The sequence below is a fragment of the Varroa destructor genome, unplaced genomic scaffold (assembly GCF_002443255.2).
Source record: "Varroa destructor unplaced genomic scaffold, Vdes_3.0 BEIS01000001.1, whole genome shotgun sequence".
In the NCBI taxonomy this organism is placed as follows: domain Eukaryota; kingdom Metazoa; phylum Arthropoda; class Arachnida; order Mesostigmata; family Varroidae; genus Varroa; species Varroa destructor.
The window spans coordinates 64,861,102-64,877,913 of record NW_019211454.1 but is presented as its reverse complement, the minus strand read 5'-3'; the positions used below and the strand labels follow the sequence as shown (position 1 = coordinate 64,877,913).

The 16,812-nt window shown below is 41.6% G+C and overlaps 2 protein-coding genes and 1 long non-coding RNA gene across 4 annotated transcripts in view; 1 reads left to right on the top strand and 2 right to left on the bottom strand.

Annotated features, from left to right (window-relative positions):
* Nucleotides 1-1,239, bottom strand: part of LOC147758978 (transient receptor potential-gamma protein-like) — a 45,025-nt gene extending 43,786 nt beyond the window's left edge. For both annotated transcript variants that reach the window (XM_086992147.1, XM_022794229.2), the window contains exon 1: nt 1,101-1,239. The gene's annotated coding sequence lies outside the window, so the exon portion shown is untranslated. The remainder of the gene's footprint in view (nt 1-1,100) is intronic.
* LOC147758977 (uncharacterized) lies at nt 6-2,875 on the bottom strand. Its single transcript, XM_086992408.1, has 2 exons — nt 2,600-2,875; nt 6-1,628 (listed from the first exon to the last, which is right to left on the bottom strand). The coding sequence occupies exons 1-2, from the start codon at nt 2,693-2,695 to the stop codon at nt 1,071-1,073; spliced, it is 654 nt and encodes a 217-aa protein (XP_086848534.1). The 5' UTR covers nt 2,696-2,875; the 3' UTR covers nt 6-1,070.
* Nucleotides 2,876-11,701: 8,826 nt separating this feature from the next.
* LOC147758976 (uncharacterized) lies at nt 11,702-14,599 on the top strand. Its single transcript, XR_015319402.1, has 3 exons — nt 11,702-11,853; nt 12,894-12,999; nt 14,188-14,599. It is a non-coding gene; the product is annotated as an uncharacterized LOC147758976 (long non-coding RNA).
* The last annotated feature ends 2,213 nt before the right edge of the window (nt 14,600-16,812 follow it).

Sequence of the window (16,812 nt, the reverse complement as noted above, 5' to 3'; positions counted from 1 at the left end):
ATATATATATATATATATCGGATTTTGATTAGATAGATTGCTCAAGCTGTGGACTTAAGAATTAAGATTCACCTTCGAAGCTTGATCTGGAAACACCTTCGGCAATCTCGTCAGAAGCTCAGTTTCAATGAAGATCTGTTTAGCACACAAATGTGTCAATACCTTATTCGATAGGAAAGGTTTCGGTAATGATCATCGAACCAGCCGATTCCATCGAATTAATTTTTGACCACAGTGTATCAGATAATGCACCAAAAGCGTATGTAGATTTTTTTACAAATTTGTTTTGAGTTGACAACTTACGCGGATGGGTTAGGCCTGCAAAGCATGTTTCGAACTGAATGAGGTGTCTCTGAGGACGAAGACGTACCATATTAATCACCGTATAGACGAAAAAGCTCTCCTAACTCTAACAGAATTTCTGAACAGAGTCAGAGTCATTTGGAAGCCGATAAAATTATGCAGTTTCAAAATGTTTCAGGGTTAAGTACATAACGAAATGAGGGGCTCGTTTATATCTACAATTTTTATTATCTTAGGATATATAGTTGTATCATATCGATCATTCAATTATTCCAGCGTGAGTTACCGTAACTGCAAAACCAAGCGAGCAGAGATGCTTGGTTTGTGCTTTGCCTAAAAGGTATTGCCATTAAATGATGCGTTTAACTGTCATATTTATACGACAGATGGAGATTTTTAGTTATTAAGAAAAAGTTTCTTTAAGAAAATTTTTTAGAAGGTATCTAGTATTTGTATTCCGGAACGTGGAAGTTACATTCGAGCTTATCAATCGTTGGTATATAATAACATCAGCCTGGGTTGTCTTATCCGCCTACCGCTAAATGGACACCTTGGCCTTATGCCTACTATATCTAGCAATACTTCCCTGTCTGTATAGACCTGCGCCCATACGAGCAATGCATAATATTGTTTCACTAAATATAACTATGAATTCTTCATCAACAACGCTCCCAAGACCTAAAGACAGAGTGGATTAGTAAAAGGTAGCATATCGAAAAAAATGTCGATAATTATCAATCTCATCCAGTTTGCAACAGATACAAATCTTATTCTTTTCGAAAGCTTGTAATACCTACAGTATGTCTTTCTAGTTTTCGTTTGGGAGACGAAAAAGTCTTCCGAACGTCTGATCTCTTTTTTGATTCCTTGTAGGAAGGTTTCGGTTGTTGGCCGTTGCTATTGTTGGTGCGTTGATTATTGGGCAGCGCGAACGAGTTTAAGTTACTGCTTGTATTTACGTCTTTAGCAAGATTCGTTGCCGAAATCTGACCAAACTGTTGCGCGCAGTTAATGTTTAAGTTGTTGTTATTCTTCGTTGTCTTCTGCTGCTGCGTGCACGGTGGATCTTGCGAGGCCGCAGGACTATCGGCAGCTGTCCCCTGGCAGCTTCGTGGGGCCTTACTCCACTTGTTGCGGCCAGCGGCAGCGGTGGTGGCCCGTCGGAGCGCCTTGCGCAGTGAAGGGAACGGAATTCGGACCCGAAACGAACTCTTGACGATGGGCTCGAACTTAAGCTCAAAGATGATGAAGCACTGCTGCGCTTGCCTGATCTCAAAGCCAATTCGCATCTCCCGGAACCTCCTCGGGAACATCATCGGTGCTGCCTGCAATGAAGAGACATAAAACTGTTAGATGTGGATTTTACATCTATTATAGTCAGCCCGCTATTGCCATTTGTCTTCGTCGTCGGAAACTAGGCCTTGGTTATGTAAAAACCTGTAAGTTTCAAGGCAACATAGTGCGTTCAAAGCTTTATAGCAACCTAGGCGCTAAAACTATCCGTATGCGCTTGTAGAACGCATTTGACAAGAGTTTGCGTAAGCTAGCGGGTGTTCCATTTTGTTTCCAGGCGTCCGGAAAGCATAACATGAATAGGTATCTAACACAGAAGTTCGGTGAGGGAGTGCGGCTTCAAATAGAAAAGGTAGAGTCGTATGAAGTTCCTTAGTTCGGGCAGGCGGCTTAAACGGAGTCTGTCCTCATCATTGACGGGTCTTTGGAACGGCACACTTGTTTCAAGTTTTTACCACAAACACGTTTCCTTGCTCTAGAACGTCGCATGTTGTCGCGACGCTCGAGGGTTCCGCGTTATGAATTAAGAGGTGTTGTCTTTCTGGATGCAAGGAGCTCCTCGAAGTATCAATAAACGTCACGGTTATGCCCGATAATTATACCGTACTTTCAATAAAAAAAAACTATAGTTCAGTACACAGCGCGTATTTGTACATTTGTGAATACATTAAGCAAAGATTAACGCGGGATAGCTTGTGAGCCTTATTCGATTCGGTTAAAGAGATTCTAATCTTTAATCGTTATGCCTTGCAAGAAGCGATGGTCTGCGATCTTTTGACAACACAACAAGTCGAACGGACGCCTGCGTCCAGAATACTTCGCTAGCTAACGTTGCGGGAAAGGCGTACTACTCTTATCTGTCGTACGTGATCAGCCGAAATAATCAAAAAATCATAATCATCTACAATTTTCAGAACATGATTTTTTTAATACAATTGGCCTACAGAGTCTAATAAGATATAAGATGAAGAACGCCCCGTTTAAAAATATCAAGACAATAGACCTGTATACGGTGCGGCATTATACGCAGTAGACACAACGCTATACTGATGATCCTCGAAAATGGACGAATATTATTCGCAGTGAGACACACTGACATTCATCTATAGCTCGATAGATTCGGAAGCTCCTTCCCTCACGCATTCTGGAACTTAAAGTTCAATATTTTTAAGTACAGGTTTGAAGGTTGAAAGCTAGAAAATATGTCCACATCTAATGTCGATAGTAAACAAATTCGATGCATATCAAGGCAAGGTAGAATATCTTGATAATCTAATAACTATACGATATTGAACTATAAGGTACACCATGGCCTTGTCCCTTGGGTACAGATCTGGCCTGTATTGGGTCGCCGCGATATATGTTTGTCATTATTTGGGCCACCCATTCGCAGCACCGGCTGTGACCAGTTGAGAATTGACTCAGCTTAACACATTCGACTGTTCACGTGTCTAAATAGAGTCACAAATGGGAGTAACTCGTTGTTTGCCAAAGTTAGTCTGTAAAGGCGCAACGTGGAGCTGATTAAAGCTGTTGTATTTCAACGTGCGTCCGCGCTCTTATCACCGCTCGTCATGCTTGAGGCTGTTCAGTCACGGCATACTATATTTTTGTCCTATACAAATTGACATATTCACCAGCAAAGTTTAACAGAGATGTTTAACATATCACCCTTATCTCAGTGTGTTGATCTTCTTTCAACATCTAAGAGTTCATGAGTTTATAGCTACGCTCGGCGCTCGCGTATATCTCTGCGGGTTTCGAACTGACGGCCGCCAGCTTTGCAATCCGAAGGCTAGCTGGCAAGTGGCGTCCATTCAAGTATCTCCATAGCCGACAACTTCTAAAGCAGGCTTAATCATGTAACTCTACCTCTACCATATACATTATGCCTAGCTATTTCTGGCTAGAATGGACCCCTATATCAATGTTAATTTCAACTAGCACAAAATAGAAACCGGAATTAGCCTTAATAGCTCAGTGATGACTTTCCGCACTAGGCCTATCTAGTCTTACTGACAAGCCTTTTCATCTCTGAAGTCTCGTTCACAATGAATAACTGTCGGCGTTCTTCCCTTGTATCCCTATGGTGTACATTTTGTCACCTAAGCTTGCTCTGGTTTGCTGTCTTAAAGCCAAGCTTCTACGTTCAGCGTGCGCAAGAGTCATCAGGGGCACATTCCCCCGTGTCTATTCCTATGTGCGCTGGTGCAGCATCCAAGAAAACTGTCGAATATATTACACTAAACCAGAACTCTTGACTTCGTTGAAAGGTGTTGCTTGTCGTAGAACATTATGTCTCCCATGATGTACGCGATCTATTGCCGAGTCTTCTTCTGGCACACTTAGGCTAAGAATCTTGCTAATGCCGACAGCCATCCAACCGAATCCACTGAAGCACATATACGAGTGAAATAATATTTATATTGCAGTCCTTTTCTAAGGGCCGTACATTTCGGAGGCACCTTTTTTTTTTTTTTTATTTTCTCTTAGTCGCAATGCGCGGTGACCTCTGAGCAATTTCACTGGCCAGAATTGAGCCATCTGTTTGTCGCGGGACAAAGTATCAAAGCACCGCTTATCATATGGACAACAAGATGACCCTGTAAAATCAGCGGACTTTATCGGATTCACCGACTATGATTACGACTGTGTTTATTAAATATCTGTAATATTGAGCTTGTTTCTGACAACCAGGCCACGTTCATTTGATTCTTTGGAAGTTGAAGCTGTTAAGTGACTGTCCAGCCATCTAGGCCATAGCGATGCCAAACAACTAAATGCACCCTATCATCTCCGGGGCCCAACGCTTCTCGATGTGCTTACTTAATTATAGGTTTATGTATTTAACTTAACACTGTTGTAGATGAGAAGCTAAGTTGCATCGTTTCGATCAGTTCTTACTTGATCAAAACAGAAGCTTTTTCTACGAAATTTACTCAGCAATATAATACCTACGTCAAATGTCCATGTTTGAATCGCGGACCATCTAATTCCGTCAGCGATCCCATAGCAAAAATGTATCTCATGATAATCAATTCGTCTGCTAGTCATCAGGAACATAGACGGCAAAAGTTTAACTACAGGGTTTATTATCCTTTGTCCAAAAACTAAATATCATCTGTTTTCTTTATATGCATTCGGCAGAGATAAGATGGCATCCATAGATTATAGTTCTGGGAAGTTAAAGTTCTGTATTTTGCTTTCCTGCTCGAGCTATGATGATGCCATTTATAGGGGATCGTTTATGCACTTCGTTTCGTAGAATGCTATTTACATATATTTGCTTTTAGCTTCCACGAAGTTCGCATGAACGTTCTGGCATACCTCTTGGAGCTGCAAAAATATTTTAAACTGAAATCCGAACTAAATCGTCTGCTATATCAGGAAGCAGCAAGCACTGCTCGATATTGTTGCCTGTATCGGGGTTGCTAGGGGGAAAACTAGGCTATCACCTCGCATTGGTTAACTTAAACCTTTCTTATAAGCCGGAATAGTCAGTCCGCTTGGCGAAACTTTGGCTTGAAAGGTAACTGCTGTTAAAGAGCAAAATGCCCCCGTTAAACACACCGTCAGCAACGAGAGCCTTGAATGGCCGTATAAGAATGTGCCATAAGAAGAGCAACCGAAAGCCAACTGCAAAAAAAATCTTAAGATTCATCTTTATTCTCAAGCTTCATTGTTTTGCACAGATAGAAAGAGCTCTTATTATAAAATAGGCGAGACTCCATGATCTGTTCAGAGTAATAAGTTATTGACACTTGGCAAACATTTTTGTTCTGTAATATATTAAATGCAGTATAGAGAGAAACATTTAGCAAGGACTAAATCCCACGCTCTACATTTTATCCACTACCAGCTTACATAACCTCTTGTGGAGAAACACAATATATATATATATATATTGCATTTTTTACGCCATGACCCTTGACGATTTCATGGTATTATTATATACAAATAGCTTATATTTTACGGGAACGATACTATACTTAACAGTTACACATTGTGTTATCTGTTCATTTTACAGCTATGAAACTGGGAAACGTCTTCTTCATACTAGAGACACTCCACCATACAAGACAATAATTCGATCAATATTGATGTTTTCCAAATATACGCTCTTTCGCCTAGCATCTCTATTTACTGGCCAATTACTGGTTATTACGAAAAACATGTACATGTGAAAACTACACTCTTTGATGATTATGTAATAGAAACCCAAATAGAAATAGAGTTCAAGGTGATTTAACGTGAACAATGTTGAACGTCAAAAGCTCAGTCGCGACCCAGACCTCATGTTAGGGTTACGCCCAACGGAAGCCTGTTTTTTGTTACAACCGTGTAGCCGCACACAGCTCACCGCAGTGCCGCCAATACGCGCAAGACTTCAAAGATTTTGTATGTGCATCTGTTACGTGTCCTTTTTTGGCCACGTTAGACAACGTTGACTAGGGAAAGGATAAGGTTGTCGTGCCGCGACAGGCTGCGATTAGTCGTACACGCTTTCTCGTAAGGTATACGCTTAGACAGTAGTTTGTGCTGCATTTGTACAGCAATCCTACCTTTTTCTTTGCCGTCCTAGCATCCCTAGAAGACGTTTAGGAATTGAAGTGGTTGGCCAGGTCTTAGGTCATCACGGTTCTCAGCCTGAAATTAAGTTAGTTAATGATCTACGGCTTCGCGACGTCGTTATGGTACCCAGCAATGAGCTGCCGCTGTTTAACGTAGGCTAGAATTTACGGCCTGAGCGGAATTTGTCGAGCATTCTCTTTGTCCATGTTCGAACACAGTGCGTTGTACTGCTGGATTGCTTTCTTGATAACTTCTTTCCATCGTCTTGCTATCGCAAGCGTGCCTCGGCCGGCACGGCGATTTTTTTTTTTTTCTAGCCGAATATGAACGCGCTGTAAAAATCTATTCACGCTAACACCACAGATGGGGTAATATTAATCGAAAAAATAGGTCTGGACAAAATTTTCGACTGTATTTGCGGATGTTGCAGCCTGCAAACAGCCTGAAACGTCAGAGGGCGCACGCATTGCCAACGTTTAAGTGTATGTATAAGTGCAATAGAACGCTCAACTGAGAAGGACTGAATCATGGATTTGTTCGAAGTCTCTTAAATCCTCTATGGTTTTTATGTAATGACGAGATAAAAGTAAAATGTTCTCGTACGCTGTGCCGATAAACTTTGCGCGGACGGGTTGGGTTCTAAAAATTGTTATTTATTTAAATTTACTTTACGAAATCTGAACGATTTACACCAAATGTACAACAATGCATGCTTGGAATACGTAACTAGCTACAAGCAGTAATCTCTATTAAAGGAAAAATAGTTTTCTACAATTAAGCGTGTCTGATACGAACGCCATAACAGTGCCCAAATCTAAAGCGAGCCTGTTTCTGGCCATCCCTTAGTTCATTCAGAATTATAGATCCGGATGCGGCATTTCGTTGTCTAAGACGAGCTTTGGATGGTACTGCGTACACGATTCATTCGTAGTTATCCGTATTTTACACTACAGCTTCCCTAGGCACGTCTCGCAGGAGGGATCATTTTGTTTCAGTTCATATAAAACGCTATACTTAGAGCTATTGCCTAGTAGATGAGCTTTCGGTTGGTGCTCAATCGGACAAGCTAAGTAAGAGTAAATCTGATCAGATACTTCACGACAGACTAGGCAGAAATGAAGCAAAGTATCTTTACAATCGCTTACGCTTATGAAAACGGCACTATTCTATTTCAGCCAAATACCCCATATTCGCATGATTACATCAGTAAAACATCTTCAGACTAACGAGCAAGCGATCTGACCTGTAAGACTGGCATTTCGTATAATCGCTGCCGTCATAGCTCGCCGTGGATTTTAGCGAGTCTCACGCTATCTTCAGCCGGCGCGTTTTATCTGCCCATCTAACCAGCACGATTACATTATCGGTGCTGAATAACTAAGTAGTAACATTTAGGTGAGCTCGATTGATTCTCCTTCTGGCGATTTTGTGTGTTTCTCAACATAAAGTGCCGAAGTGGAAAGAGGGACAGATGTTGTCGGCCAGCAGAAAGCATCGGTTGGCGGATTGTTTCGTCAAAAATTATAGGGAAAACGCAAAATTGCTTAAATGTTTCACATTACCTAGCATGCAGTTACCAGCGTCGCCACCAAGCCGAAAAGGGCCTGCCGCTTTCGTCACACAAGGACAATGTTAAAATTAGAAAAAGGCGGACCGTGTGATTGTTTACAGGTACCTAGATATCTACAATAGGTTCGTCTCGTATAATATCCATACTAAAAGACTGTAAACTCACTATGTCGAAACACACTACACAAACGGACCGGGCCCAAAGGCCGTAGACCCGCCCAGAAACTTCAGCTGAATGCTTGAATGAAACAAGTCAATTTTTATTGGGCAAATCAAGTCGAAAATTGCACCGCTTAGAACTGGGCACAAGCCTGCTTCTTTTCAGATGAATCTCATTTTGAGATTCTCGGAAGAAGCGGCCTTCATTCCTTCAGACATGCTAATGAACGATGTTCTGAGAACTGCGGCATTTTGAAAATCAAAAATCCATTAAAAAGTTTTAATGATTAGACAATACTAGAACGGCAGGAATATTTTAAGGTTATTGGAATATGGGGCCTCAGATACAGGAACGGTTCCCCGATAGTGACTACGTCTTCGCGCACGATGGGTCGTCTGGTCACAAAGCGAAGAGTGTTATCACACTACTCGTTGCCAATAACGTCCAGATGATGCAGTGTATTACCAATTCGACAAACCTTAATCCCATAGAAAATAGCAAAATCATGGGTTCGGGAAGGATAGGAAATAACAAATGTTTCTGATTTCCGCGAACAAGCCGTTAATGTTTAGCAATTGTATCCCCTTATAGCTGAGGTAACGCAGAGCTATATCAGAAGTATGCCCCAAAGAGAGGCGACAGTCAGGGCCGTTGCAAGAGGAGGTGGCTATAAAATACTGATGCTTGCAACCCATTACATCGTTTATCAGCTATTTTTCAGTAAAGCATCAGTCTAAAGCAGAGTAATGACTTCCATCACTGGACTATATCTCGCTTCAATGTTGCGCAATTGGCCTTGAAAGCTAATTTAACTGAATATTTTTGAGTTAGAGAAATGACTGTAAATGGTGTAGCGTTGAACTATATCTGTATTCCGAACTTATGGGTTTTCGTCTTAGACCCAATTGACTTTGACCAAGCTTTCGTTCAACCTTTGATTTTATTACGGTTACCATTTTCTCCGATGAGAACGCCATTCTGGATGCTCGTTCTATAATGGCGATTGCCCGCTGACATTACGCTCAGATGTCGTCCCGTTTCTTTTTTCCTAAATAACCGCCTCGTTTTCTTAGCCAGACTTTCTGTGCCCTTCATTCGTTATACGATCTGTTTCCCCGTCTGATTTGTTATCGCGCATTTTATTTTAGTATCTTCCATGGTTTTCTTTCTACATCAATGGTTAACCGGCGATAACGGCAACGGGAAGGGCGACGCCAGTAGTAGCAAAAAAATCGATTGGTCTGCCAAGTCGCTCCTTTTCTATCTACTACTGTTAGCATTATCCGGTTCTCTCTTTGGCCCCTCCGTGTCAGGCATCTGTTCTGCTGTAAAGGAAAAAGTTCTCATTATTATGTAAGAGTGAGGGTACTATATGCGCATTTGTTTTGCGACTAAGCGTCACTGGCGATAGAGCCGCGTTTCGTTCTCTCTACGCGCAACTTACGCTAGCGTGTTTTGGTGGAGTCGATGGAGATGACGGTTTTTTCTGATTCGCTAGTAAAGTCTAAATCTGGCCTGTTTCATCTTCATTCGTGCTTAGTCTCTTCTTAGACCTTTTATCGTGCTTTGCTCCTAATCTTCTACACAGTCATAGTCATTCGCCCATTCCATATTTTGCTTTTATACTTCTTTTCCAAACGGCCACCCAGTGAACCCCAGCCCAACCACGGCCACTTCTAATCTTTTTGTTTCCGGCGGTCTTGCTCACGTTTCAACGCTTCATAAGCCAATACCGGCGGAGACGGTGGCAGCCACGGCAGTGCTGAGAGTTCCATCTTTCCATTCCTCCGCGTGCCCTTTGTCTCTTTCTTCTCCTACGATCGTCAGAGAAGGTCTTTGGGGGACTCGCTGCGAACTGGCCTAAGGCAAAATATCTTGGTCGCGGCCCAATTGTACATGGCTAACAACGATACGTCGCTGCAGAAGAGCAGGATGATGCGGGCTACTTTTTAGTTTTCCACGTCATTCATCTATCGCTCCGCTACCCACGTCACTTGAGTTCACTTCCTTTTTCTCTGCTCGTCTCTATACCCAGTTACTTTTCATTCTGGTTTCAGTTGGCGCTAGCGTTCTACGCGACTTACCCCCCATGCTCGTGGCTAGTGTACCGCAACAATCCACTCGTAACTAGGAAAAAGGGTGTGCTTTGTTTTAGAATAGGCAACGGCTCAATGCTGGTTTGGTAGCCTAAAGAATATCAGGCATGGCCCGAATAAAATTGCAGTGAAAGCTATGGGACGGCAGAAATTCGCCGAACTTGTAAATAAAAGGCCTACGCTGTTGTTATCATCGTTGTCGTCGCGCAGATGGTCGTCTAAAGGTATCTGAAACATAATTAGGACACCTTTATCCGAATGGGGTCAATCGCAGCAATATTCTTTCCAGTAGCATACCAATGACAACAAAGAACAAGTAGACAGGTAAGTATTTTTCGATTACATTCGTAACTCTTTGGACTGACCTTGTGCTGCTTGGCCTGAAATGACAGACACATAATGAAAAGGAGCCAAAAGGTGACTACAGTAGAGAGGCAAAATCCGCAATTAAACGAGTAGTTTATATTGCTGAGGCGAAACCACAACTAGGAAAATTACTTCAGATGATTTCGGGCCACAGAAACCTTAACAAAAGGACACTGCGCAGCAATCAATTACCTATCGCTGACCTTTAGACAAGGCGCGCTTTATACGCCCACGTTCGTATATACCTTGGTTTCTTTTTTGCTCACATTAAAAATGCCCTACTTGGGCAATTTCTTATAGTCAGATACTTTAACGCCGCCGGAGGCAGAAGTAAACAATCTGTTAAATAAATATTGTTGATCGGAGCTTTTGTATGAACCGCATGACGTGCCGCTAACAAAGAGGGCTATGCAGTTCCCGATTAGGGAACAATTTTAGACTATCGTAAATTATAGAAGAAATACATTTTTCGTACTTCTTGGATCATCAAACTTCGAGCAACTTTGAGCTTAACACATAGGGACTTCTCACTGTACCTATCTTAAGGGACAGCGTGCAAACCCAAATTTAAGGGCTGGCTTGTTGTGTCACAAACGTTTTTTATTTCCCACTTTTTTAGTATTCATCATATAAATGAATTTAAAGGCAGCCGGGCGAAAGCTACATTTTATGCGTACGTCCCAAATCACGAACGCAATACAACAGCTTTTGCCGGCAAAAAATAAATAGCTTTTCTCATTATAGTATTTCGTCTTGCAATAAACCAGAGGGAAGAATTGAAAGTGTTCTTAGCTCTGTTTAATAATTCCTTACTGTTATACAGGCACTAAGAAATGTTTAGACTGCCATGTTGACGTTACGTCAAAGGTTCCGCCTTATGATCATATGGCCTATAGTCCGTATCCACCGAACACTTTAAAATAAAAGTTGTATGGAGTAAACAAAGAATATTGATTTTGTGTGGACAAGAACGCCCGTACAAACGTTGAATATGCAGACGAAGTTATTATGACACACGCCCTGTTGGCGTCATCAGACGCTGTTAAATAGTTAATCAGGACCTATCCCGATGCCACCACTCAAATAAACTGACTCTTATGCATGAGCACACCAGTAGCGCACTGCACGCATGTATGTGATGTATGATATCTCCTGGCGGCTATTAAGATGAAGCTGTTATACGCTCGCGAAGTGCGTTAGCGAACGCTATGGTGACCTCTCGTGCACATTATATGCTCCATTGCTGTACGAGTAGACACCATCGAACGAAGCTGTCGGACACGCAGGCTGAATAAGCAATCATCCAGTGGCTCACCACAGTGGCCTGTTGTCGTATGTTCTGTGCTATGCTCGCCAGTCTCCCTCAGTCCTGCTCCGATCCGCAACCTGAGGGGAGTGGACACCTCACCAGATCGTCCTTTAACACCGCCTCTATAGAGAGACGCAGCACCTTATATACATGCGTCGGAGATACAGGCGTATTTCGCACGAAAGGTAGATATACCCTTGAGCCTTATGCACAGCAAGAGAAGAGCCCCTAAGGCCTATAGCGACACGAGACACATTTACTCTGCTTTGCCCCTTACCATTTCTTTCATGTTTTCCTAAAACATTAGAGGAGTCGAACATTTCAGAAGAATATAATTTAACAATAGCTGGCAATGTGTAGGAACGGAAACTCGCTCAAAGGTCATGGCGCGCTAATATTATACATTTGTTGGCACAATATTACATTCATGCTGTAGCTCATGTATACAGTGCTATAAAAATGAGCGCGCTAATTGCTCTCCTATTTGTCTAATTATTTTCTCAATTTTAAAAATTAAAAGCAATCGGCGTCAGTTACTACCCGGGAAAACTCGACCTCGGTTCACTGGATGTTGATTGGCGTTTCGTTAGTTCTTCAAACGAAAATTAAGCCAAACCCTGTGCGAACTTGACAGCCCATTAATCATGCCCACATACACATTTATTATTGTCAACTAAGTAAAGACGAACTGCTGGAACTGTCGGCACCGAACCATCACATCGGCAGGTCCTTCGCTTGTCGCAGGTTAATTTTTAAATTTAGGCCTCAGCAAAAAAACGTGGCCATCGTATTTGCAAGTAGGGGCATATTCTACTGCGCATTGCCGTTTATTGAATTTGTTCTAAGCCCGAACTTTTGACGGATGCCGTATGCAAATGGCAGCATTGGGCGCAGTGTCATTGGGGTCGTTGTAAGGATCACCGTTCAAAAAGTCCAAGAGCATTTTTTTTTTTGCATAATTTTACATACTGACCGGTTAAGTTGTTTTCATGTCGCATTCCTAATAAAGGTGGAATCCTAATATTCAAAACAACAATTCCTATATGTAAGTGACACGCTAGGGACTGGTCCTGACGGTAAAGGATGTTATTGCCTTTGTAAAAACTATCTGGTACTCGACTCTTTTTGTGGCGAGCTCGTCCGTTTCGCTCGCTTACTTTTTACAGCATGTCACATCATTTTCCTTTTGAAAGATAATTGTTCAAGGTCTATTGAAACTTTGCAGAGTGACCAATTCGCAGAATTTGAGTAACACCTGCTGCCGTCGTATCAACAAGTCGGGCTTCCACAGCTGCATCGTGATGTGATGCGTGCATCTTGTATACATAGAGGTGGGACAAAATAAACAACCAACTCTTTCACTTATATTATATAATAGAATTAGGGCAAAAAGCCGTACAGTTGCTCATTTGCCGCTAGTCTTAAACGTTAAAACGTAAAAAAAAAATAAAATAAAGCTTTCATGCGAAGCTAAATCACTATTCATTACAGTAAAGCTTCTTCATCGGATAGAATTGACGGTTGATCACTCGATTTGAACACCTTTGATATAAGAGCCCGCTAAAAATGTCGGATTAACAGTCTCATTATACATTTCCATGACACATCAAACTACAGTTATTTAGAAAGAAGACGTAATTCTTATAATAATTATTATTATATCATTCAGAGCTTAGCCCTTTAAACGAAAAGATCCGAAAAGGCAGTACGGCAGATGGACAAAAAAAAAGTGTCGGCAGGATCAAAAAATGTTTCCGAAGCGATACATATGGCTGCGTCTAGAATATGGTCGACGAAAACCCGCCCACTAGGCAGTCATTGTGCCTCTCTGGATTGGTTATACAAATTCCAGAATTTTCAGCACATCAGAAATGATCATTAACACACGATAATGATGCCTGTCAACCTCAGACGGTATTTAGATATATATAATTTCTGCTTGAATTACACATACAATGTCCCTATCATTAATAAAGAAGCGTTTAAGTTTAAACAAATGTGTATTTTTCACAGCCTCACGATATCGACTAGGTACCAACTTATTTTTTGTTTGTTTCGAAGGGCTAGTAGTTTACTATATTATTTACCCCATTAAAAGTCTGGTATACGTGGAGCGGTAGGAACTCTCTTCAAAAATACGTTACGGATAGAGAGAATAATCTTAAGGTAAGAGTACTTACTTACTTACTTTGATATAAAATCGTCCACTTGTTAATACGATTAGTGGCTGTCCATACGCTTAGTAATGAACGTGATAAATACAACTCATTCGCTGTTAAAAATAGTTTATGAGTTTGGGTTACTTTGATTCCTACTACCCATAGGTATACAAACAGTTTATAACCACTGCAGTGGAATGCGCTTCGTTAGGTTGTCATTAGAAGTTGCTGCACCGGAAATCAGCCCCTCTGAAGTACGCAAAGCCATATGTGCAAAAGTCTTACTTCACTATACTGGAGTCAAACGAAGCATTTTAGCGAAGCAAGTGGTAATGTAGCCTACTTCGTTCTCGTTTTCAGATGCTCCGTAAAAAGGTTTTCTGTTTGTTGGGTTAAGGTGCCCCGAAACTTACGGCTCCGAAGTCTCTTGGGACGCTATTACAGAAGCTTTGAGGTACATACGCGCTCATGGCCAAAGCAACTCATACAAGTAGGGGTCGATTGGTACGTAACGAACGCTTGTGGCATTTAGCTCCTGTTTGTCCGGCAGCGATTAGGGACCCAAAACCCGGGACGCAGTACTATTTCTCCACTGGATAGCATAATAGCAGCTCGGAGCGCTAAACGGGAGCTTGCTAACACAACAGACAAAACTCCGGCTACTGAATATTGAGGTAACATAATAAACCAACTTGATGGTAGATGGCGTTTATCTCGCAATTAGCACGGGTGTGTGATTCTTCACTGTTGCTATTTGGATCACTCGTTTTTGTTTCACCCGGTCATAACATTGCAGACAATGAACTCGATTTGCGTCATTTAAGACCATTCTCCAGCAGCGAATTGAAGAAATAAGTACGCTATCTGAAGATAGATGCATAATGATCTTTCGTAGTATACATGGGCAGGACAAAAACACTTCGATACCGGTACGAAGCTAACGAAATAGTAGTAAATATACAATATTAAGGTTGGTACCGGTTCATATTATCGACAGTGCGTCCGTGCACCAAGACGATTGATCAGTTTGGCCATTTGTCGTGTCCTATTTTAAACGCTTGCTTACTGCGACCTAAATTATATTTGCCGACGATGTAGACGATACTGCGCGAGTATAATACTCGAGAATAATAGAGAGATCAACTCGGTCGTAATGAGTAAGCTAACTTTTTCAATTTTTAGTAAATTTAAGCTAAGTAAGAGATAAAACATTTGCCGTCCACTTAGCTCTGTTTTATTGTCGGGATATCAGAAATCCGGCAGCCTCACAGTTTCAGATATATTAGGCATAGAACGCGGTTTGGTATGCAATTACATTCGAGCTGCGCGTCCAAAAAAGAAGTTGGGCCCAACGGGGATATTTCATGCTTGTATTGATGTCACACATGTAACATTAGGCAATAAAGCATTCTAGAAGAACGAAGGTAACTGCAGTAGTATGATTCCGTAAGGTTATACTGCATTGTATCAACTATACTGCAAAAGTTATACGCGCCTTTTTTTTAGGTCTTTCGTTGAGTTTTATAACACCTGTTAAAAGGACAATAGACCTTAGATGTAAGTACCGCTTTATCCGATCTTGTAATTGTGATTTACGAAAATGCTCCATGCTTTCGTAAATACTGCACGTCCAGATTTCCATCTAGTTCAATATCTAATGAAATAAAACGATATTTGTTTGGCCTATACATACTTGAATAAGATTTTCACGCTAAAATTCGATTAGGATGAATATAGTTGGCGTGTAGTTCAGATGTGTTTCATTGTGATGCAGCAGACAGGTCATGCGCAGGAGGTGCGGACAAATTTTTGACAGTTGCCCTAGACACTTCTTCAGTCAACTAACGTAAAAGTTTTAGACGTATCGCGGAAGAGCAAAAGGGGCAACGAAAACAGGCGACTTCGAAAGGGCGTACAGCCATGTGTACAGAAAAAGTACTATGTCTGTTCTGACAGGGTTCGTAGTACTGTATTATTAATTACGTAGCGATACCATCATCAATATCACGAGCGATTCCACAGCCATAGCTTTTCAGTGACGTAGCAGCTTCTAGGGTAGCGGCAGTTATTGAAACGATAGCCATAGCAACTTCAGCCATGATGGATTGCCGATAAATCCATCTAAGAAATCGCTCGCTATACGTCCGTTCTTGTCGCCGTGGCCTCCCCTCCGATACCAGTTGCCACACAGATGGCACCAGAATTGAAGGCATAAGTGGCAGACAAATCGGATATTACGCGGTAGATGAACGAGAAAAAATAATCAACAGAACTGAGATGAAAAGATGTCACTAAAAATTGGCTGTGTTTGCTCGGACGTCCAGAAAATGCGTACACAAACAACGACAAACTGACATGAAAACAGTCGAGATCACTAAAGGCTCACCGGCTCACCGAACGGCTTTATCCAGTCTATGAGATTGTTGTTTCGACTGCCATTGGTTTGAAACACCTTTGCGATATGACAGGAACACGCCTCAAGCTCCTCTGTCCCTTTCTAACGAACCTGCCTCTATAATATCCTATTTCTTTTTTTTTTTTTTACCTTAGCACGCTGTCACTCAATTAACTGTAATGTCTTTAAAGAGAGCCAACCTTAGGGCTTCACCTTACCTTAAGGTGAGGCCTTAGGGTGATAGAGGCTCGGCGCGTTGAGTTACATTGCAATGCACTGCAAAAAGAAGCCCACACTCACAAAAGAGAGAGAGAGATTTTCAATAACTTGTAATCACGTCATCAGACTTTTTCTCACGAAGTTTGCCCCACACAGGAACAACTAGTTAAGCTTGAGAGGAAGGCTCGTTACAATAGCTAATAAATAGGATAAATAAAATAAAGATTTATGCTAAGTCGAACAACTGCAAATAGGTCTTTTCCGAAAAATACACAATCGGCAGAGTGTTTTGTTGATAGCCCGCAGAGATGCACGCTAAAAGGTCACTCCACTGATTCTCTAATAGCTGATTTATCTAGTTATATAATGTA